Raw genomic sequence first — 25,769 nt, forward strand, 5'->3', positions numbered from 1 at the left:
GGGACACTTAGGAGTACTTTATCCCGGAAGAACAGTGTTCAGAAAACACGAAGATGCACTAGGAAATTCAAGTGTAATCTTTTTCCTGGAAGACTGCTTGTTTGAATGAAGTTTAAAATTCCAAGTGACATGCTTAAATCATTTATATCTACATGTATATACAATGTACACATACTATATAACTATGTACAATTTACATCAATGGCTGCTGCACCTTCCTGCATCAGCATGGCTTTAGATATGGTTAAATCTTAAAACAATGGCAAAAAGAAAGCTGCATGTTTATATACACTTTTCGAATACGAAAAATTTGAAAGCTTAAAAAGGGAGGGGAAAAACTTCTTTAGTGTGTGAAATAATTCATAGGTTTCTTTATGCCATGAGAACTTACATGCATGAAGCTAGTTTATCCTTTCTGCTCCTTTCTATGAGTATGCTTATTTTCAGCAACTTGAAGATTTGGATTTAACAAAGCTGAAGTGCCCTATGGCTAAAAGATCGTAAGTCAAAATCGGATTTTGATATTTTGGTGTTTGCGGAAGTTTTCTGGGTGAATATTCATTTCATTTAGCACTGCTCACGCAAAAGAAATGAAATTTTTCTACTTAAGATTCAAATAGAATTCAGAGGTAATCTAGTAATCTGACTAGTCGTGATAGTTCAGTGGTTATGGCCCTCGCATCGCAATCGGGATGCTCGGATTCGATTCTCAATTCTTATTTCGAATGCCGAGCGTTTGATGAGAGAGCGACTTAAGTACGAGGAGGTCATGGTGATTACTCTGTGTTAATCTGTGTAAGTTTAATCAACGAATTGAATTGATTGTACTAAGATATTTGAAACGTTGAAATGGTTTGGTTTTGAACATATTTATGATAATCAAGAGGATAGGAAAATTAGAAAAATATTGCACTTGATCGCAGAATATTTATAGAAATAATTTGCACTCCAAGACCTTTCCTCAAGGTCATGTGGCAGTTTAAAGTCAAATGTATGTACTTTATAGTACACAGATACTTTCATTTTATTATAGTGTTTGTTATAATCTTAAGCATTTAGCCTGAACTATATGTTAAAACTGTAGGTTATAGCTTCTACTCGTACATATACAGTCGCTGGTTTATTTTGCTTTATTGCACTTCATTTATATCCTTTGCATGACAATATGTACAATCCAAAATAGCAAAATCAAAATGCAAGAAAGAATTAACTTGTAGATCTATTGACACAGGTTCATATTTTGTTGTTCCTCACTAACTGATTGCATTTTTGTAATACACATTTTTAACTCACCTGAGCTGAAAGCTCAAGTGAGCTTTTCTGATCACCCGTATTCCGGCGTCCGTCCGTCTGTCCGCCCGTCTGTCCGTCTGTAAACTTTTCACATTTTCAACTTCTTCTCAACAACCACTGGGCCAATTGCAACCAAAGTTGGCACAAAGCATCCTTAGGTAAAGGGAATTCTAAATTGTTAAAATAAAGGGCCAGGCCACCTTCCAAGGGGAGATAATCAAGAAAAGGTAAAAATAGGGTAGGGTCATTAAAAAATCTTCTTCTCAAGAACCACTGAGCCAGAAAAGCTGAGATTTATATGAAAGCTTCCTTATATCATGCAGATTCTAAATTGTGAAAATCCTGGCCCCCGGGGGTCGGATGGGGCCACAATAAGGGATCAAAGTTTTACATACAAATATATAGGGAAAATCTTTAAAAATCTTCTTCTCAAGAACCACTGAGCCAGAAAAGCTGAGATTTATATGAAAGCTTCCTGATATAGTACAGATTCTAAATTGTTAAAATCATGGCCCCCGGGGATCGGATGGGGCCATAATAAGGGGTCAAAGTTTTTTTGGTTTTTTTTTTTTTTTCCGTTTTTTTTTTTTTATTTTGATATAGTGCAGATCAGGGCCGTAAATTAACCTTCAATTTGGAGGAGGCAGGAAATTAGGCGGGGGTCTGGGGGCCACCCAGGCCCCCAGACGCTGAGCACATTTTGTGCACACTGAACACGTTTCGTGCAAAATCCTTGATTCTAGGGCCTTTTAAGATGTTACTTGACTAACTCATTCTAAAAGAAAGATTTGGAATGCTTTTTAAGGGAGGTATCATGTTCTTAGTTATTGGAAACAACATAAATTCTAATGAACTTTAAATTTTAATTTTTTTTGGCTCAAAAGTTGGAGGAGGCAGCTGCCTCCTCCGCCTCCATGTAATTTACGGCCCTTCAGATTCAAGTTTGTTAAAATCATGGACCCCGGGGATTGGATGGGGCCTCAAGGGGGGCATCAAAGTTTTACATACAAATTTATAGGAAAAATCTTTTAAGATCTTCTTCTCAAGAACCACTGAGCCAGAAAAGCTGAGGTCTATATGAAAGCTTCCTGATATAGTGCAGATTATAAATTGTTAAGATCATGGCCCCCGGGGGTCGGATGGGGCCACAATAGGGGGTCAAAGTTTTACATACAAATATATAGGAAAAATCTTTAAAAATCTTCTTCCCAGAACCACTAAGCCAGAAAAGCTGAGATTTATATGAAAGCTTTCTGATATAGTGCAGATTCAGGTTTGTTAAAATCATGCCCCCCCCCCCCCCCCTGGAGTAGGATGGGGCCACAATAGGGGATCAAAGTTTTACATACAAATATATAGGGAAAATCTTTAAAAATCTTCTTCTCAAGAACCATTGGGCCAAAGAAGTTCACATTTACATGAAAGCTTTCTGACATAGTGTAGATTCAAGTTTGGAAAAACCATGGCCTCCTGGGAAAGGTTTGAGGCCACAATAGGGACTACGGTTTTACATACAAATAGATATGGAAAATCTTCTGATATGGACCAAGGTGACTCAGGTGAGCGATGTGGCCCATGGGCCTCTTGTTGTAATACCTATGTTTCCGTAAAACTTCTATGAATAATTCAGGATTTTTGTTGGCCTACACTTTTGCTCGAGTTACCGTTTAACTTTTCTTTAGAATCCAATGCAGTAAACGCGAAATCCAAATGCTTAGCTCTATAAAAAGACAAGTTATAGATGAAAGTGTGTAATGCCCCAAGTCATATGTAGAGAAAGACTTTAACCTTCTTTATGATGCGAGCTTTATGTAATATAATATTCAGAAAGTTTGCTTAATGCTACAAATATTCATATTAGTAACTATGGTTGTATAAAAGTACTTTCATATATTCAAAAATACTCCTGTAAGTAAATTTGCACCGAGTCTCAGGTAGGTGCAAGTTCGTAAGCTCACACGAACAAGACAATTTTTATAACCCCTGTGTGCAAATGTGGTCAAATAAATGCATATGTACTGTAGTATTATCATTGTTTGTAGCATTACCTATGGCAAACGCATGCTTATTTACATGTATTTTCTTGATCATACAAATATTTATAGTTCAGACTCTATGATCTTAATTAAAGAAAATTAGGGGGGGGGGGGGTACATTGTATTTCATGGGGGTAACTAAGAGAGTATTTTCTTCAATTTTACATTCATATGATCATTCGATTGTAATTCCCGTGCTGAAAACTCTTACTCTATAAATGTGTATACACTTAAAAATGAATTATGTTTGTACATGGGAGCAAATGAATTCCGCCTTATAGACATAAATTTTCCTGATTTGCATATATGTAGCTCACTCATTTCATGCTGGAAAATAGTTTATAGCTAACTGGAGCTATTCTTTGAGGGATACCGTATTTTTTGTAGCTAACTGGCGCTATTCTTAGAGGGATACCGTATTGTTCATAATTTATTGTTTATAGTTAGGAATACCACTAAGTTTTCTGAAACCAAACAGATTATACACTCGTCCTTGACCTTACGCATAAAATGCATACATGTAATACTATATAAACTTAACATAATCAACGACAGGAGCAACAAAATATCAATTCTGTAAAAATATCAATTCTGTAATAATCCACTGATAACAATTTTAATTTCTTTCTTTGTGTATATATATATATATATATATATATATATATATATGGTAATTAATGCATCTTTATTTTGTTCTACGCTATGCTTGTACTAGAACGGTTCTATATATACCGTACTGGGTGCTGTTTTCAGCTTCTACAAGCGGTCGGTGTCGAACCGTTTTACATTTTTTTTATAAAGTAAATATAGCAATAACTTACAGCTTTTTTATATAATACATTGGAGAATGCGAAATTATTTCTGAGAAAGAATATTTGTAGATGTTCTGTAATAGTAAAACACAAGTTAAATATGGTTGTTTGATTGAAAGTAATATTTTCATATCGAAGATTGGTTTCATGTAAAAATACAATACGCGATGAAAGAATTCAATGTCTTTTTATAATGCAAATCGTATATTAATGTTTCAGTGAATTATTAAAGTGCATCAGAAACATCCCCAACAGAGACATAACGCCTCCCACGTAAGTATGGTCTGAAACAATAAGCTATAGACTGATAGAATTTTATATCGTTGTTATTATTATCATCACTGTACAGATATATTAGTGGAATTGTTTCCTTTGCTTTGCACTCCTTATGGATAAGGACAAGATTGGATTGGCACTATTATACCCGAACCATAAATTGAAAAGTGTCACGAACACTCATTGTTTGAGAAAGAAATGCTACACATGTACACAATCGGATCTGGCCGGGATTTCTCGAAAGTTGAACCGAAGTCTGATATTTTGCTCAAATTTTGACTGCTGAAATAAAAGAATACTCAAACTTAAGTTTGAGATTTTTCCGAGAAATCTAAGCCTGATCATTAAAGACTCGTTTTTGGGCGATAATTTTTAAAAATCTTAATTTGATTTTCAATCAGTTTACAGAGACCGTGAGTATATGATATGTGTCTGTGAGAGTACGCACTAATAATTCATATTTGACAAATGATTGCGTTTTTAACATAACTCGAATTCATTTATCGCAGAAATCATAGCTTTTCCGTGCACAACTAATCCACTGGGCATGTTGTAATTGTGACGTCATTTTCATACATTGGTGCACTGAATCTTGAAAGGCTCTGTTCTTTCACAGTCCTGTCGTATTTCAGAATTCAAGACTTTTCTTCCTGAAATCAATCTTCTTCATTTAGCATGGAGAGAAAGCTACAACTTACATTGATCTGTATGAAAATGTTCAGAACTAATAATGGTATTTATATGTATACATTATGTGAGAGATATGCAGTGAAATGTATTCCATCGATCCGTCTTCATTGTTTCAGTTCACTGTTTCAGCAGTAACACTATCAGAGACAAAAGTGATCAGATTTGTAACAAAAAGGTGTAACATGAATTAGAATCATTCAGATCACCATAACTTTGTACATGAATTAGAATCATTCATATTACCATAACTTTGTGGAAAACAATTTTATTACATGTAGTGTGACACATGTGGAAAATCAACGCTTGGATTTCCAAACTCGAATTCTTTTACTGCCATTGAAATTAAATCATATGAGCTTCTTCAGTTATGTATGCATACAGATAGTTAATTAATTGCCAAATAATGGGTCCCTAAAAATTGTAATTAACGTACAGCATGGCTGATCAGCAACTAAAGGTATCAATGGACATAGGGAACATATAGTCATGAATATTATTATATATACATATACCATACACATTGCGACATGTTCTGTTGATGCTGAACTAACAAACTGAGTTCGATCGTAGATTTGATGGGAAAACTAAACCCTGTTTTAAAAAGGTTTCTGTGAATTAGAATGATACTTTTGTAAGTAGGTATGCTTTTGATCTTGAATAGGGTCACCGATTTGGTAAGCTATTTGCATGAGGTGGTTTTTGTCGTTGTTTTAAAAATAAAGTATAACGTATGGCTATGATTTAATTTAATTTTTTTTTTGGTGTTACGAATCAAAATATTTTCAATGACATTTTTTAAATTTGATTTTAATTTTTCGTTGCATGTTGGTATTGGATCCCAGATTTGATCATTTATCGTTTTAAGCTCACCTGAGCTGAAACTTCAAATGAGCTTTTCTGATCGCCTGTTATCCGTCGTCTGTCTGTAAACTTTTTACATTTTCGTCTTTTTCTTTAGGACCACAAGGCCAATTTCAACCAAATTTGGCAAAAATCATCCTTTGGTGAAAGGCTTTCAAGTTTGTTCAAATGAAGGACCATGTCCCCTTCAAAGGGGTGATAATCACAAAAATAGGGTGGGGTTATTTAAAAATCTTTTGAAAAGAACCACTAGACCAGAAAAGCTGAAATTTACATGAAAGCTTCTTGACATAGTGTAGATTCAAGTTTGTTAAAATCATGGCCCCGGGGGTAGGATGGGGCCCCAATAGGGGATCAAAGTTTTACATACAAATATACATTGTATAGGAAAAATCATTAAAAATCTTCTGAAGAATCACTGGGTCAGAAAAGTTTACATTTATATGAAATCTTCCTGATATAGTGCAGATTCAAGTTTGTTAAAATCATGACCCCGGGGGTAGGATGGGGCCCAATAGGGGATCAAAGTTTTACATACAAATATATAGAGAAAATTTTTAAGAATCTTCTTCTCAAGAACTATTGGGCCAAAGAAGTTTACATTTACATGAAAGCTTCATGACGTAGTGCAAATTCAATTTTGTAAAAATCATGGCCCCCGGGGGTAGGTTGGGGCCACAATAGGGGATCAAAGTTTTACATACAAATATACATTGTATAGGAAAAATCATTAAAAATCTTCAATCGAATATATATGGAAAATCTTTAAATATGGGCCAATGGGACTGAGGTGAGCGATGTGGCCCATGTGCCTCTTGTTATTGATTAGATTCGTGTAGTCATGGATAAGTGACACGCCACAGGGGCTAAGTCCGTTGGGGCCCGAATTCTGTAATACTATATGGTGTCACAGAGTTCGGGCCCAAAACGGGCCTAGTCCCTGTGTGTTAGGCAAGAGGTTTTCCATTCTTAATTTTGGATTCTTTATAATTATATGATGAACACAAATTTGCTAGCCGAAGGTTGGCGAAAATCCTTTAATTGCGGAGATATGTCAAATTGTACGTGTCTGCATGATCAGCATATATAATAAATTTTTGGTGAAATGAATATGTTTAGAAAATTTACTGATAACTTCCTTCATAAATATTATCATTCCTTTTCCATCAACTTGTCATTGAATATAGATTACAACTATCTCCATGTGATGGTCAGTCCTTGATGTTTATGCAGGTATTTGACCTAATACTGCAGACTGTTTTACATATTCGGTGACATAATGATGATAAACTGAAGATCAATGTTCAGCTTTGGCCATTTGTACATGCATAAACATATCATAAGATCAGGACAATATTTGTTGAATGGATTATACAGAAATCATGTCAGTTTATATTAAAAGGATGTGAGTAGCTCTTTTTCCTCATTTGATACTCATTGATTTGTTGTAATACTATGCAGCCACTGTAATTCTGTTAAAAGCGAAAATACAACTGCAGTGCAAACTATGCATGATTTAGTAGGTGTATAATCTAACTTTGAGCGTTCCTTGTACTAAAGCAGATCAAGTTACCGTTAGTCTTTAACTAAAATGTTTGTTTTCATCAGGAAAAGGACTATAGTTTTTAAAGATGTGTTTTATTAATTCGAATATGTTTCGGCATTTTTTGTCTCCTATAGATATGGGTAAATAAATCATATAATGTACTGCCACTGCAATAAGCTCGATTTAGTGGCTACAGTAGGATAATTTACTTACCAATCCTTAGTTGAAAATGGAGATGGTAACACTAGGGAAAACATACACAGTTTTAATCTAGGCTGCAAATGAAGTTTATTTCTATCTTTCTTCGAGATTATAAGGTTGTGAGATAAAGCATGTAAATGTATTTATTAATTTTAAGAAATTTTTATTTTCCATGAAATAATGGTTTCAAATGAATTTCAAGAACAATATTTTTTTCGCAAAAATTAGCAAACAATTCAAGTATATTTTGAAAGCATCTAATTAAAAAATAAACATCAAATTTCTTTAAAACAACGAATTTAAAGATCCACCTTTCCCCACAATGTTCTCTTGTAATATTCTGTATTGTCTGTTACAGAGTAGCCACGTTCACCTCCTCCAGACCACCGATCCCTTCACGAATAGAAGGTAAGGCGAAAGAAATTAAAGTCAACTTTATCAGACGGATTTTGTCCAGCTCTAAGTAAACAACAACGTTGATGTTATCTTATGTAACAGATTAGCAATTGCATTTAAGTAAAAAAGAAAACAGTGAGGCCTGTGATAAATTATCTTTCGTGTTTAAACATCCGGGTAGCGTAGTGGTTAACGCTCTGGCTTCTCACCGCTGCAACCCGAGTTCTGTGATCGGTTGTGGTTGTATGTAAGAGGGTATGGTGGTCACTCGCTCGGAGTCTGGGGTTTCCTCCGATTTTCTCCCACAAAAGGACACCCCTAGCGACAACATTCTTGCAAGTTGATAAATAGCTAGTATATACATGTAGCTTATGTTCAATGTTTTTTGTATGTCCGACTTTAAAAATAAAGATTATTTTAATTAAACACGAAAAAGAAAATTTCCATGACTGTAATGTAACAACTAATTCAAAAACATGTATAAAATCAAATTACTTTATAACAATTAGTTCAGATTCCCTGCAGATGTATTATTTAACTATCGTGTTGTTGTTACACAGACAGGCATCCACCACCCGTACCTTCCACTAATGACGTGGACTCCGGATCGGATGATGACTATGAAGCTTGGGACGAATTCGATGATTTCGATTCTCCGGTTGGTCATTATCATGTACATTCTTTACTATTTACACGTAGCAGGTAACCGTATGTTTGAATGTAGAAAGGAACAGTAGGGTAACAAAAGAAACACACCTATAGCTCGGCAGATCTGGGTTTAGTCGTTACAAGAAGCTCACCCATAATTGTTCTAGATTTTCACCCAAGGCCGAGTAAATGTATTGGATTGTTTTTCAATGTCTTTAGTATGCAGCTATTTGATAGACCTTACAACGATGTATACTGGCATGCTGCATGTATTGTTTATTGTTTTAAGTTCTATATAATATCAACAACAGAATTCTCTCCCAAAACATTCTGAACAGACAAACACAACAGTTCTTGTATGGCATGCTATTTTTATTCGTCGCACACGTACTTCCGTCGAGTAACGCAGAATGATTGATTATTGTCGACCATGGCGAGGATAGTTCCACTTGACTGCATTTGTTAATTTTATCAGAAAAATCTGGGTACGAGTTCTCCTAGAGAAAAACTTTGTGAATTTTATTATAAAAATCTGAGTACGAGTTCTAGAGAAAAAGTTATAGATTTTATCTCAAAAATATTGTCACGACTTCTGGAGAAAAACGTCATTTCTGTCAAATAAATTGAGTTAGAGTTCATTTCATTTTTAAAAAACTTGGTTTTAGATGAAAGAAACTTCAAAAATAAAAATATGAACGAAGAATTAAATCGCCACAGAATCATGGGAGAAGAGATGTTACATTTTATATTCTGAATCATTGCATTTGGAATGAGAGATATTTTATTAATTAACATGACATCGACTATTCTGTATGTACTTAATTGTAGACCGGGACATCATACGTTCGACATAAGACAAACTGCGACTTCTCGCGCGATTACTTCAAATTACAAGGCAAGTTGCCCAATTGTATATTTAGGGAACGCAATAACTGCCTTATAAAATGTGAAGATAACGAACAGTGATAAATCTCATGACTCCTATAAGCAATACAAAATAGAGAGTTTGGCAAACACGGACCCCTGGATATACCAGAAGTGGGATCAGGTGCTTAGGAAGAGTAAACATCCCCTGTCGACCGGTCACATCCGCCATGAGCCCTATATCTTGATCAGGTAAACGGAGTTATCCGTAGTTAAAATCAATGTGCCAAGAACGGCCTAACAATCTTATGCGAATGTTTTTTGTCCCCCACCGCAACGCGGAAGGGGACATAGAAATACCGGTGTCCGTCCGTCCCACTTCAATTTGTGGACGCAACTCCTCAGAAACCGCTCAACAGATTTTTTTCATATTAAGTAGGATTGTTAGTCACCATGTGTAGTTGATCATATGCCGGAATTTTGATTCAACCATTTTTACAGGAGTTATGAAACTTTGTTGAATTTGTATATGCTACACTATAGAAACACTTTGTGGACGCAACTCCTCCGAAACCGCTCACCGGATTTCATTCAAATTTTGTAGGATTGTTAGTCACCATATGTAGTTGATCATATTGCGCCGCCATTTTGATTCGACAAATTTTACAGGAGTTATGGGACTTTTGTGCTTCAACTTTTTTTTGCTGCGGTGGGGGACATGGCTACGTGTAGCAATCTTGTTAAGATAGTGCTTGGCATTACATGCTGTCGTTCTTTCATGATAATATGGTGTTCTTTCATGATAAGGTGGTGCTTTTTCATTATATGCTGTGGCTCTTTCATGATAAGGTGGTGCTTTTTCATTACATGCTGTGGTTCTTTCATGTTAAGGTGGTGCTTTTTCATTATATGCTGTGGCTCTTTCATGATAAGGTGGTGCTTTTTCATTATATGCTGTGGTTCTTTCATGATAAGGTGGTGCTTTTTCATTACATGCTGTGGTTTTTTCATAATAAGGTGATGTTTTTTCATTATATGCTGTGGTTCTTTCATGAAAAGGTGGTGTTTTTGTTATACTGTATGTTGTGGTGCTTTCGTAAGATTATGCTTTTTCACCATATGCTGTAGTTCTTTCATGAGAGGGTTGTTTTTTTGTTTTTGTTTTGTTAGTCCCCAAGGTTTTCCTCACTTTTTTTTCTTGTCTTGCAGATATTGATTTGATATTTGATACATTACTTTGCCATAACTTGTAAGTTACAGATCAAGTTTAAATTTCGTCTCGGTCCGTTGATTTTTCACTTAGTTATGGCCCTTGGACTTAGAAAAATAGCATGAATCATTAGTTTACATCTAAGTTTCTCATTTCCGTAGATAAGAGTACTATACTCATTAAAACTTTTCGCATTATGATACAGCAATGTAGCTAAATTATTCATGATCACCTACATCTCACAGTTCATTGACTTGGTTAAAGACTTAAACCTAATTGTAAATTAGTCTTTCTTACTGGTCTATTTGATATTTGGTACACTGCTTTGTCATAACAAGTTACAGATCAAGTTTGAATTTCGACTCGGTCAGTTGATATTTCACAAAGTTATGACCCTTCGACTTAGAAATATAGCATGAATTATCAGTTTTGCGGACATTTTGTTGTTGCGTTTCCAGATATTCAATTGAAATTTGGTACATTGCTTTGCCATAACAAGTTACAGGTCAAGTTCGAATATCATCTGGGTCCAATGATTTTCCACTAAGTTATGACCCTTTGACTTACAAAAATAACATGAATTATCAGTTTTCCGGACATTTTGTTGTTGTGCTTACAGATATTCATTTCATATTTGGTACATTGCTTTGTCATCAAGTTAGAATTTCGTCTCGGTCCTTTGATTTTTCAATAAGTTATTGCCCTTGGACTTAGAAAAATAGCATAAATTATCAATTTACATCCAAATTTCCCTTTTCTGTATATAAAAATACTACACTCATTAAAACTTCTAGCATAGTAACACAACAATGTAGCTAAATTATTCATGACCACCTACATTTCACGGTTCATTGACTTGGTGAAAGACCTAAACCTAATGATAGATTTTTCTCTCATATCTACGTATGTAAGATACAGATATTCTATGAAAGAAAGGTATGTAAGATATTTCTATCTTTCATATCACGTGACGTTTATCTTACATATCCCGTGACGTCATAATCAATACACAACTAGCTTGTAACTTGCCTCGCCACGATTGACGAACACTAGCGTCTGCAAAGCTCTTGTACAAAAAATGACAGATTGTAATGTCCCTGATAATCTCCAGGTGTATGTGACCGGACACAAAATTACACATTCCTTGAACAACTACCGCACACTCAACAACAGTCACAAATTCCTCATACACCTATGTCATTCGGTGCATTATGCCAGTTCACAGAAACCCAGCCCACACGGTCTATTAGTACTAGGCCTACCTCCACATTCACTCTGTCAACGTCTACTGTCCCTATATGTGTCTCAGGTGAAATAAGTGCCTCCAATGTCTATGAGACTCGAGTCCTTGCACGCGTGGAAAACGAAAGTCTAGCCATGCCCATATTCACCAACAAAAACCACTTGGAATCTCTCTTCACACACTCGTCATTAAATAACTGCTCAATTAATATCAATATTAATGCTCCTCTAAGAAAAAAAATGTGCAGTTGTGGATTCATATTCTGATTAGGTCTGTCAAAATGTTTCGCGCTGATGGACTGTCGAGTTACGTCACGCATCACCCTGATTATTGATTTATTCAAAGAGGAATAACTCTAATATCATTCACTTATACACTCGTCGCCGAGTTTTTGTCGGCAACGTAGTTGCCAAAATTAAGGTCGTAGAATTCAATTCTGGTGTTATTTTTGATGTACAGCGAAAAATTAATTAATTGGAAAATTCTCAAAATGGCGTCGCTTGGCACAAGGAAAACGGAAAACTCTAGAAATATGAGAGAAAAATACTCTCTTATGAGTTGCCATGAAATATTAAGGTGATTCCACCCTCGGGGTTGCAAAAAAGCGGTAAAACCCTCGGCAAAGCCTCGGGTTTCACAGCTTTTTTGCAACCCTCGGGTGGAATCACCTTATATTTCATGGCTACTCATAAGAGAGTCTTATAGTCTTTTTTCCTGGTCTAGTTTTTGTACCAAAACAGTAGATGATTTCCAACCATTCCTTTTCTATCCAGGTTCTTTACCATAACTTACATATTGTTGCTGTGCAAGAATTTTTGCAACCGGTAGGGGACTTTATTGCCATGCAATACTCTCAGAATGCTTGTTTTAATTACATGTATATGCATTTTCGTTATATGCTGTGGTTCTTATATACTAGGATGGTGACACCTTATTACGTATACATGTACATGGTTTGATTTTATCATTATAAGATGATGCTTTTTACATTCACACTGCTGTGTTTTCGAAAGATGGAGCTTTTTCAATAAAAGATGGTATTATTTCATTATATTAAGATGGTGGTTTTATAACAAATGGAGATTTTCCTTATTGTGCTGTGAATATTTCATTATGACGAGGTGATTACTCAAGCCCCTCGCATATCCTAGAGCTCGTTTTATTTATTTATTTGAAAATATGATTTGCGAAAAAGATAATGAGTAATGCCGATTGCGATAGTATAAGTGATGATGAAAATAATTCAAAAGAATTTTTAAAATGTGATAAATGAAAAAGTGAAAATAACTGTGATCAATCTCACCAATTGGGTTATTTAAAATGGCGGACCCCAGCAAGAAAGGCATGTTAGACATATTAGAAGATTTAAACTTAAGCTTGCGCCATTTAATCCCCAAATTTGAAGCAGAGGGGATAGACTTAGCAAGTTATGTTAGTTGATTTTCACTTCTGCAGATGATCGTGCGCCTGTTTTACGACGGGAGAAATTACTTCCTTGTGACTTTACTGCGATGAAACCACTCGCAGCCGTAATCGAAAACCTTACTGTGATTTCAGTCACAAAACAATTCCTATGGTCACCAAACACTTGTCGCACGTCCTGACAAATCGCAGCTAAGTCGTAACCAGACTGGCCAGTGGGATTTACTTTTTTTGAAGATATGAAATAAAATTACTCACACACCTTTAATTTGTAAGCAGAATCCGTTATGTCTTGTCCTTTATGTACTGTAGATTGTGACAGTTTATATAGATTTTGTATCAATGAAACAGGAACCAGGCTGTGCATGCAAGACTAATAAATACATGTAAAAGTGACGGTTTTAAGAAATGTCGATATATCATGACAAATGCGATGGTATAACTCTTTGAATGCATGATATATTGAATGACTTATAACAAACATGCTTTTTCTACAGGATGAAGATTACATAAACGAGCAGGAAAACCAGTTATTGAAGAAGCCAAATTCAAGAATTCCAGGTAAAGTACCTAAAGTATTTTTTTTTTTAATTATTGCAATTTTGTTACAGACATACACTATGTGTAACGCGAGTTTCGGATTTCAGTGTTGATTTGTGTTCTTGTACATACATATAATTAAAATTGTGTAATTTTTGATGTTGCATAACTGATCCAGACTTTTTGTGTATATATATGATTAATGTCGTTTGTGATGACTACATAACAAATCAATACGAAGTTTCTGTGACAATATATTTTGTTTGCACGTTTTTTTTAGTTTTGAGTTTGCTAGCATGATTTTGGCATCGTTTTTATCGATAAGCATCTCTGATTACTAATTTACAACGAATGTGATTCATGTTTTTAATTATTTGAGGTATTTAGTCACCAGTTTTGTTTTGCTTTATATGCTAGTATAATGATGCAATCCACATATTTCTGATACTGTCTACAAGTCTTCATTTAATATTGTTAAAGGAATTATACTATTTGAGATTACTTTCTAGCAGAGGTAAATTCTCTTGAAAAAAAATATGATAAAAACTTGCACACTCCTTACCTGAGTTAGATCTAGGATTCCATTAGTACTGTTAAGCATCAAATATATATATTTAAAAAATAATATTTTTTAAATCATGATATATTCAATAATTTTCTGTAGACATTGTTGGGGAACTTTGAAATTCCCTTTGTACACCTAAGATTGAATTTTGTACTTTATGATTTACTGGATTTTCTTTTTCCATTATCCTATAAGAGAGAGAAAAATGGCATTAACACAATCTTAGGTGGGGATTGTACAAGTAGGATAACTAGTAAACAAGTTAAATGGCGAATTCTGAATGAAATGACTGATGTCCATATTTGGTGAAACAGAATGTTTCTCCATTATAATATTTGCATTATCTTTTTTATTAGTTGTTTATTTTTATGGATTTTCATATTTAAATTCTTGCATGTTTATGTGGTGCACTTTCACGATTTGTTCACAACTTTGTTTTTGACAGCACGAACAATGAAAAACCAAACATCTAAAGTCAATGAACATAAACATATAAATAATGTATATTGCATGGACAAACCCTGTAAATATATTCGTATTAACAAGAGTTGCTTCCGTTTTGGAGATATTTATATAGGTCATGGAATGCTCTAACTGCCATCGACTTTACACACTGGTAATCGCCTTCTGATTCTTAGTCACTCATTGTTTTCGTTTATGACCAAGGGATAAAATGAACCTATTCATAATTGGGATTTTTATTCATCCTATATTTTTATCTCTCGTCTTTCAGTTTGTGAAACATATATATAAAGTAATTCTAATTTCATACCAGGTAGAAATAAAGGTATAATGAGCCTGTAAGGTATGTTGTGATAAAGCTGGAGGGAACTTGCGATAATTTTGCTCATAATTGCACCACGTATAGTAATCAATGTTACATGTAGGTATATCAAGGTTTAAGGATGATGAAGAATCAATGAGGCGTGTTATATTTTAAACATAAGATCATCCATCAACTCTGTACTTCTCTCTTATTTAGAGTACGTAGAAAAAGTGAATGACTCAGAGTCATAATGCCGGCTTGCGTACACAGGCACTGAACACAGTAGTGGGCCATTTTGATCAATTTGTCAACAATCAACTCAACCTAATGTTTTAGAGCAGACGGGATAGTTTGAAAGTTTCCAGTGTCAAATATGTAGGGTCAAATTTTGATTGGATTAGTATCACATAAGTGATTGCATTTTCCTTTTCATAGTTGATAAATGGTGGCTGGTTCAATGAGTACGTGTACAACGTCTTTTCAAAGTGATGACACTGTTGTCGAAATTAGATCGAAGGACCCAGCCAAAAAAGGCCGACTGAAAATGTTTGTAAAACGAGGATTAACTAAAACCGAACATCGTCGAAGTTCTAGTTTACCACCCGAAAACCGTGTGAAATTGTTCTTTAGAGGAACCATGACACTTCGTGGAATATTCCGAAATCATTCGTCTGGACACTCTCCTACTGAGAAAAGACCCACTAGAGTGTATTCTAGAAAGGGGAGGAAAGTGTCCATATCCTCTCCTATTCTTGGTAAGTTACAGGCCGATTCCGTTCCGGAATGTTTTACTCTTTGGTTGCCGTGTCGTTTCCACAAACAACGACAACTTGTCGCGAGATAAAAGTAAAGATAGTTTTGATAACGGTGTCAGTACACGTAGAATCTCGAAACTCTTTATTAAAATGAGAAGTTATTTATCTTTATGAAAAAACAATATTTTTCCCAAGAGAGGAATGGCGACCACCAGCAGTTTGTCCCCCACTGCTTCTCATAGATACCTGTACAACCAACGGTTTTGTAATCCACGTGTGCTTATTATATATAATACCGTGTACGTTTACACTGACCACAACTACATTTTTGTATGTTGCCATAGGGGTAAATAATATACATTTATACAAGGTAACTATGTTTGATAACGTCAAGTAAACTGAGATTTCTCATGTATCTGGGGATTAAATAGGAAACAGTTTATGACTGGTACCAATATTCTAGGAGATTAAGATAAATAAAAATTGTTCCACCATAGTTTGCCAGTTAGGGTGATCAATCCAAATCTATCATACATGATCTATGGCCATTTTATTAAACGAGCATTGATTCTTCTTATATTCATGAACGTACAATGTTGGTAATACTCATAAATGAATGTTACTTGTTGAACGTAGAAAAACGATGTAACACGCATGGGTGTTTTACATCCAGTTCTGGGCATCCCAAGTTCCAAGCATGCACATGTGTAGAATTTACTAACAGTCAAATTAACATGATAGCACACAATGCTCACGTCCTTGTCTAAATAGTGGAACCACCCGAGCCCCAGGAGGACTATGCTAACTATAGCCCTGAACAAAGCGAAGAGGAAAGTAGTGTAGGACACAGCAAGAATGGTCACTCTATCGCCGATTCCTTAAGGCACGCTCTAGAACAGAGAAATAGAGTAAACCAAAGTCAGCAACGACAAGGTACTAACTGAACTGTAACACAGCAAACACACCTCAACACCTTACAAATATAACACTTACAAGTAGAACGGCTACAAGATGACTCCCTGTAAAATATACGTCTGTACACAAAAATAGCAACAGTAAAGCATTATGATTTATTTTTGTCATACAAAGATTGTATTGTTTTGTTGGTGTGAAGATGGTATAGATGAAAGTTGTACATGATTGATACATGTATTTATACATTTGTGTGTCTGTACCCAGATTGGTACATATACTAGAAGGCCGTTTTCCTTTCAATGCTTTCGGCTTAACGCTTGTGTATTTTAATGCCACAATATTGCGTTCACACTCATGGTCGATGTTTGTGTCCATTAACACAGAGTCACTGTCTCTTGCTCTTTACAGAACGACATCAACAGCCTCCAGAGCCTGCCATTCCACCTAGACCCGCCAGACCAGGAAAGGGAGGTACGTGTGTAACAGAGACATTCAAAATACCAGCAATTCTTATAAAGATTCTACTTAATATATTAGGTATTTTGTAATCTTGAATGATCTAGCAAATATGTATGAAATTTGCATTAGGCGATCGTCCCCCTCCACAAATCCCCCATTCGCCGCTACCTCCCAGAGGGGGGAGACATGGCAGAGGACCAGCACCTCTCCCAGAGCCTGAGGACCAAGTAAGATTTCAAATTCGTCATACATCAAATATTCCTATTAGCAGGTCCTTTTTCAGGTTCAGAATCATTTCGTTATTCTAAAACGATATTCAACAATATTTGATGTACACAATCATGTTATACCTTGTTAGGAAGGTGTAGCTCTAAACCTCTCAAAAGACGTGGATACCTCTCATTTAATTTATGCTGTAAGGTGTAGATCGAATTAAGAATCTCGTGGGGACCCGGGTTCGAATAGGTCCTCAGTACCCCATACTTGTCGTAAAAGGCGACTAAATGGGGCGGTCCTTCGGATGAGACCGCAAAAACCGAGGCCCCGTGTCACAGCAGGTGTGGCACGATAAAGACCCCTCCCTGCTCAATGGCCACAAGCGCCGAGCATATGCCTAAATTTTGCAGCCCTTCACCGGCAATGGTGACGTCTCCATATGAGGGAAATGTTCTCGAGAGGGACGTTAAATAATATACAATCAATCTAAATAAGACGTTGATTCCTCTCATCTGATTTGTGATGTAAGGTATAGATCTAAATAGGACGTTATTACCTCTCATTTAATTTGTGTTGTAATGGTCTCATTTGCCACTTCTCACTGTCCTAGTTGAATTGTGTCGCACGAATCGTCCTTAAGCATGATTATATTTCCGCTTCAGATAGTGTGTCTTGACTGTTTTGAATGAACTTGTTTGTTTACTTCGTTCGTTGTTTAGTTACGATTATTTTCAAATATTTTGTTTCAATATTCCAAATACATGTAGAATCAATCTGCATTTCATATGATGTTTACTTGTTTACTTTCGTTGCTTGAATATTACACATTTCCAACATGAGATGCATGATTTGTTTACGGGCTGTAATCAGAATTACATGTATGTCCATAGTTTGCTTTAGTAGTATATGATGGATCACTTAATTAGATTGTTGTTGTTGAAAATTTAAAATTGTGCATATCGATCGATTTTATTGCTTGAAATCTATGCAAGTATGCGGCACATATTGATGAAATTAAAAAAAAAGATCACATTGAATTTAGGGGAAAAGAGTAACTACGATTTAAAAGTGTATTATTACTATAGTCCTGTGTATTATTACTTTAGTCTTGTGCCATATTCTTGTATCTGATTGTAGAAATATGAATTGCTATACACGGTATCTTTTACAGCCTTCTTATATAGAAACAGATGACCCTTTACTGAATCAGGTTTGATGTAGTGACCTTTTTGCTTCACTTCTGTTTGAAGATTTTATAGCCTCAGCATTTTACCGGTTCTTAAGATTTCCTTTAACCAATCCTTTATGTGCACTGCAATCTGCCTAAGAAAAAATCTAAGCATGCTATACTAGCTTTAAATCTTACTCTTTGATATTTGTGATGTTCAGCATGTTTAGTGTCAAATAAACTCGGTCCTATTATGTTGCATTCTTCACCACAATGTCTTTATTTTAATGATCTTAAAGTTTTGCTGGGTAACATATACATTATGTACACTGTAAAGTACATATGTGCAGGTACTATACATTGCTTATACATGTACATGCGGCAGTAGCTTACAGACAACAGTGCTGCAATAAACATTCTTGTAGTGTTGAATGCTTGCTTTTGTAGGTCGGTTATCTCACTCTCACTATAATTTTAATGTCCCGCGTGATTCTATGGATGGGGTCAAAACATTACCAGATACAGCATCTCTAAAAATAATTAATATTTTCTTCACACTTGAACATGCAGCAGTCACTGATTGCATAGTTATGCTGAACATGGAGACTTCAACAAAAACAGTGAAACGTGAGCCCTTCGTTAGGGAATCGAGTCCCGTGGTAGAACTAATCACGTGAGCCCTTCGTTAGGGAATCGAGTCCCGTGGTAGAACTAATCACGTGAGCCCTTCGTTAGGGAATCAAGTCCCGTGGTAGAGTTAATCATGGCTCATATACTGAAAATATATTATACGTAAATATTTTCTTTATTGATTAACAAACTGGTTATCCAAGTTAATATTGGACGATGTATAGAAAACACAATTTATTTCTGTCTGTCTATTCTTTTATTCCACGTGTGTCTGGGCTAAAACGTGCACAATGGAAGACATTGCAATCTTATACTTGTCACAAATGTTCCTTACAGCTAGAGTGTGTCGTAATCTTGAACCAATGTAATTTTTGACTAATAAAAGAAGGGGGAAAAATTCGTGTTTAACTCTGTAATGGAGAAACATTTGAAACTCCTACTTGGTTAAACTTCTTGACCCTGAATCATTGCCATTTAACCAAAGTCGAGTTCACTGATTAATCACAGGGTCATAACTTTCTGGAGAAACAAAATGTTGGGGGACTGAGACTCCTTGACATTAGAAGCTCATACTTGGTTTAAAAGTTGCTCCGTGCATGTATACAATACATTAGAAGCTCATACTTAGTTTAAAAGTTGCTCCGTGTACAATGCCACATGCGGGGACCGTGATTGGTGTAGCGCGGGATATCTGTATTCCAAGCGAAGAAAGTAGGTCGATAAGTATTCAAAGACTGATTGTGTTTAATTACGATAAATCTAGATAGCCAATAGTATAGCACGGAAGGCAATGATTATTGACAAGCTAGCACTAGTAAATGGGGAGTCTAGAACTCTTTGTAAATGCTCAAACACTTCGACAATATATAAGTAAGGTAGGTCCCGGGTATATTTATCGGTGTATTTGATGATAAATCTTCATTCCTACTGCATAAAGTCCAAGTTTTTTCGACCAGAAACATTTTCTTTGAATAGGAACTCAATATTCGTCTGGAGAAACCAGCACAAAATCATGATAAGCTGAGTATTTGACTGAAACCCCGTGTGACTTAGGGTGTGTGTGAAAATCCTGTGGCGTTGGGGGACTGAGACTTCTTTTAACTTGAGCAAAGTTTCTTACTAAAATACACATCTTCAGCACTGTGAATATTGTTTTTATTCAAAAGTACAAGGAAGATTCGCGGATCGTTTTGTAGAGTAGCATGTAGAGGAAATGATGGAATCTCAACCAACCCAGCATGTATATGCGATATATGCGGGGAACATTATATGCGTCGATATCAAACTTAAGTCATTTCTCATGCATCGCAAGTTATTTAAACAATAAAATATCTTTCTTTGTTGTTTCATCGGGAGACGAAGGTAGCAATCATTGCAGCAAAAAAATTGCATGAACGGCTTGTTAACGCGGTTTGACATTTTATTGCTTATATTTATATTTTTAGCCGAGTTGCATAGCAAATCTCGGCATTTAAATTGGCAAAGGATGGGTGTCCCGCCGGGCGGGCGGGCGGCGTCCACAATTAGCTTGTCCAGTCTCTAACTTACATACTTTTTGGTGCATCTTTGTGAGACTTGCATAACATGATCACATCCAACTGGCAAGAGAGGAAGGTTCCTATTTATTTTGAGGTCAAAAGATTAAAAGTCAAGATCTCTTTTTCACTATATACTGTAGATTTGAGCTTGCCTCTAACTTTTATACATGTACTTGCTGGTGTATGTTTATCAGACTTCAAATCTTGATGTCTTTCAAGATTCATGTTGTTTTTGAAATCCAAAGGTCAAGGTCATTATCACACTTAAATACCTATTGGGGCCATTCAAAGCTTCATACTTATAAACTATATTAAATACGTGCATGTTTTTACTTCGTGAATGCAAGCGTGCATAATTTTCCAAACTGCATCTCGGCCATACGCATCTTTGATGCGTTTCAGCGATTTTTATGTATTAAAATATCAACTAGAAGTAAGATCTAAAATATATTGTATCATATGGTTGACCTATTTGTTCCGTTAAATGGAACAGCCAATGCACCCTTTGACCTTGATGACACTCCATATTTGGTAATGATTTTGCAGACAGGGTGGTACTAGAAAACCGGATCGAACTAGATTGCAACGAACATTGCATGATGAAAGCAATGTAAATTTCAAAAGAAGAGTCTTAGAATGTAAATATTTTCTCCTGCATAACACGTTGCGGTCCATGCTAAAACGATCTCTCGCAGAGTTTGGTTGGGTCCTCAATTCATTGCGTCATCATAAGAAATATCCGATTGTAAGAAAGTGCCAGTTAAGGAATAGAGTAATGTACTAACAAATGGTATTACTGTACAATGCTTTTAGACATTGATTATATTTACATTGTATGTGTCTCTTGTGTGATTTTTCGCATTCCTCAACATCTTTAAATCAGGGTAAGGGTGTCTTTAGAATATCATCAATTCTTTCAGGAATTACATATGCAAAGAAAGCATGTAATTATTAACTTTTAATCATTTTACACTATGTACATCAGTTGCCAATGACCGAGTTATGTTAATTAATTCGGACCCATATCTCTTATGCAATGTTTTTGTTGAAATATGTTTACTCACGTGTAATTCAATCTTTTAAAAATCATTGTTAGTGTAAATCAACTTACTCAAATGTAAACATGAATAATTATCAAGCATGTAGCAATAGGGGTGGGGATGGAGGGGTGCGATTGCCCAGTTTTTTTCTTCTGACAACATACTTTTTCTGTACATGCATAGTTGATTATTTTTACTAGCAAAGCTTGACCAATAGACTACCTCCATTTATTAAAATAATATTGGAATTGTAGAATTTAAGGAACCGATCAATCTTTTGCCCCCCCCCCCCCCCCCCCTTACGATTTAGGATTTAAACTTTGGTTTTTTTTTTATACCCCCCGCAACAAGTTGTGGGGGGGGGGTATACTGGAATCGAGTTGTCCGTCTGTCTGTCCGTCCGTCCGTCCGTCTGTAGACGCAATGGTTTCCGGGCTCTAAAGCATTATCCTTTCCACCTACAGTCACCATATCATATATATGGACTACCCATGGGATGAAGATGTTCCCTATCGATTTTGGGGTCAAAAGGTCAAAGGTCAAGCGCACTGGACATCGAAGTAGCAATATGGTTCGGTTTGTCATGCCATTTGTTTTTTACACTCAGAAAAGAGGTAGTTTATACCTATTACCAACACCCTTTGGGAGATTGGGGTAAGCGGGGGATATTCTTAGTGAGCATTGCTCACAGTACCTCTTGTTTTATTTGTTTGGTTTTTTTTATTTGTTTCTTTGAAATTTCAGACTCTGATAAGGTCAAACCCCCCCCCCCCCTCTTTTTGAAAAAAAAAACATGCTACGTGCCTGAAAGCATTTATATCACATGCTTTCACCTTACTTTTATTTCTAGGTATATATGACCCCCGAAATTCTTGTATGATTTTAGCAGAACTAAACATTAAATACGACTGAAACCCCTTCCCCCTCCACCATCCATTTATTCAATTTGGTGGAATGTACTTCCTAAAAAGTTTTCTCCATAATATCGTCGAAACTAAACCTTGTTATTTTAACAAATTTTATTTTTCCATTTTTATTTTTTACAATGCTTAATTAAAGTATTTCTACTGGTCAACCAGAATTTGAATATTAGTTTTTGAGTTACAAATGAGATACAGCACTCACAATTCTTTGTTTTGTACCGGCCTTGTTTTTGTTTACATTTAGACTGCTTAATTGAAAAAAGCATATCTAAAACAAAATGAAATGTGCTAAACATAAGAAACTGTCGAATTGTGTTCAGAATTAACTTGTAAATTGAAAAATCTGCTTTAAACTAACTTTTACTTGAATATTTAACCTGTGTAAACAAAAACTTACCCCCGCCCCCTTTTTGATTTTTTGCGGAGTACAAGACTTGTCGAAGTGAAGACAACGCAGGCATAACTTATTGAAAGTGATTTGCTAGTAAACACGCCAAAAATATATCGTGTCTGAGTGGTATAAGATATTTTATACATATACATACATACATACATACATACATGTACATTGTATTAATTTTAAACATGAACTTCGTACTACCTAAAAAAAATAATTCTAGTACTTGAAATGATCTAAACGAATGTAAATTTGCAAATATATGGATTTGCGAATCGGATTGTCATATCTACACTTAATAATAATAAATAATAATAATACCATATTTATATAGCACCCTTTTCATACACTATGTACGCTCAAAGGTGCTTTACAATGCATATATACCTTACAAGAGAATGTTATACACATAATACATAGAAAATAAATAAAACATTAAAAGCTGTACCTATCCTCATTGTACATATAAAACATGAAAACACAAGATACCATAAATATGCTAGATAAGAATAAACATCAGTTTCAGGGAGTATTAAAATAATAATGAAATACACACATACCATAAAATGTCTCGGGTATAATACATTAAAACATACAATTTCCTTTTTTTTTTTCTTTTTTTTTTTTTTACACTTGATTTCAAAACATTAATTTTCCGTGAGTATAAATATCTTTTGAGAAGAAATCATGGATGAAATGTAGATATATCCAAGCTATATTTGCTTCATGCTTAAACTTTCAGCCAGATTATGAGGTTCCTGAGGAGGTGTCCTCCCCTGCCCCCAAACTTCCAAAATCCCGTCCCCCTGTTAAACCTCCACAAGTCATTGATGATCAGGTAAGCTCAATTATATTAACATCCGATTTATCAACGATTCATTGAGACTAGGTCATTGATGCACTTTTTCCCTTTGTGATGTTTTCTGCTTCAATCCATGTTGAATATCCCTGTTGGTCCGAATATAATGGAGATGATTTTGGAGTTATTTTTAAAAGACAAAACTCGGATAAAGTCATAATTTCGCTTGAATAAAATGTATTTCAGCCAACATATGAAGACCCCGATGAAACAGACAATATACCTGCACCTCCCCCCAGTCGAGGCGGACGGCGACCTCCTCCTAAACCCGCTGAACCTCCTCCCATGCCACAGGATATGCCCGAGGTACCTTGTAATGTAGAAAGAGTTGTGTTTATGAAGTAATATTGATATTTCTTATATAAGTGTAATTCTAGTACTTGTTAAACGTCCCGTTCGAGATTTTTTTTCACTCATAATGAGACTTCACTACATATAGACGAAGTTCCACAAATTTTGACAGGGTTATGCATAGCGCCGAAGGCCATGGATATAAAGGTTTTTCTCTTTATCATGCCAACACCTACCAAAGCCTTGTTATAAAGTCATATCCGAGAGACTGGCTTTCATTTATAATTTTGGGCATTTTTAAACGAAGGAACAGAAATGTTAAAGATCTTCACCCATCCAACTCTCCCCCTTGATTATGAGCAGTATTCCAGCATAACAACGCCAGACCACATACCACTCGTGTAACATGTAATATTCTGCAACGGCAATATCCGGGCTCTTCCTTGGCCATCCACATCACTGAACCCTATGGAACATACAGAGGACGAACTAGATAAGCGCGTCCTCCAAAGACAAACACATCTTCAAACTGACTGCAACAATTGGCCGGAGCTCTGCAGTTAGAGTGGAACAACATTTTCAGACAACCACATCTTCAAACTGACTGCAACAATTGGCCCGAGCTCTGCAGTTAGAGTGGAACAACATTCTTAGACAGTTTTTGGAGACTGAATTGCCTCCATAGGAAGGCGTTGTCAGGCAATCATTGGTGCTGGGGGGGGGGGGGGGGGGGGGGGGGGGGGGGGCATGAGATGTGGAAAATGTTGGTGACCTTTAGCTGTTAATGACTGTAATTATCAATAGTGGTTGTGATACTTTGATCAATGACCCAGCATTTACATCAATAAAGCAATTATTAAGAAGTATTTCTCATGGCGTCAAATAAATATGACATTGTACTAGTATGCAGTTTTTTAAATCGGTATATCACTGTATATGTATGCTAATAGTCTTCTATATACATGTAATTTTAGACTACAATAAATAGAAATTATGGTTTTATTTGATAAATTATTTGAACAGTGACTTTTTCGTAAAGCATTTTGCATCTCATTCATAGAGAGGTCTTTTTTCAGGATTTTTATGAAGACCCAGATGAATCTAACCCGGTTCCCGCTCCTGTACCGGACAGATCACGGGTACGCCATGCAGCTAATTTCTATTCCAATAAAAATCATTTCATGTGCAGTAGCCGATTTAAGAATACAT

At 35.7% G+C, this 25,769-nt stretch overlaps 1 protein-coding gene across 42 annotated transcripts in view; it reads left to right on the forward strand.

The window, feature by feature from the left end:
• Positions 1-25,769, forward strand: part of LOC125660393 (basic salivary proline-rich protein 1-like) — a 57,206-nt gene that overhangs the window by 8,843 nt on the left and 22,594 nt on the right. For 15 of the 42 annotated variants that reach the window (XM_048892202.2, XM_056149574.1, XM_056149573.1 and 12 more), the window contains exons 4-15: positions 4,361-4,414; positions 4,819-4,830; positions 8,074-8,123; positions 8,672-8,769; positions 13,996-14,059; positions 16,896-17,057; positions 17,448-17,510; positions 17,628-17,725; positions 18,886-18,924; positions 24,153-24,248; positions 24,456-24,575; positions 25,637-25,699. In XM_048892202.2, the coding sequence (XP_048748159.2) occupies positions 4,361-4,414; positions 4,819-4,830; positions 8,074-8,123; positions 8,672-8,769; positions 13,996-14,059; positions 16,896-17,057; positions 17,448-17,510; positions 17,628-17,725; positions 18,886-18,924; positions 24,153-24,248; positions 24,456-24,575; positions 25,637-25,699 (919 nt within the window). Of the gene's footprint in view, positions 1-447; positions 501-4,360; positions 4,415-4,818; positions 4,831-7,293; positions 7,374-8,073; positions 8,124-8,671; positions 8,770-13,995; positions 14,060-15,804; positions 16,125-16,895; positions 17,058-17,447; positions 17,511-17,627; positions 17,726-18,885; positions 18,925-24,152; positions 24,249-24,455; positions 24,576-25,636; positions 25,700-25,769 lie in introns of those variants that run through there. The other 27 variants (XM_056149570.1, XM_056149575.1, XM_056149572.1 and 24 more) reach the window with 18 other exon arrangements.

This window comes from Ostrea edulis, chromosome 9, assembly GCF_947568905.1.
Source record: "Ostrea edulis chromosome 9, xbOstEdul1.1, whole genome shotgun sequence".
Taxonomy (NCBI): Eukaryota; Metazoa; Mollusca; class Bivalvia; order Ostreida; family Ostreidae; genus Ostrea; species Ostrea edulis.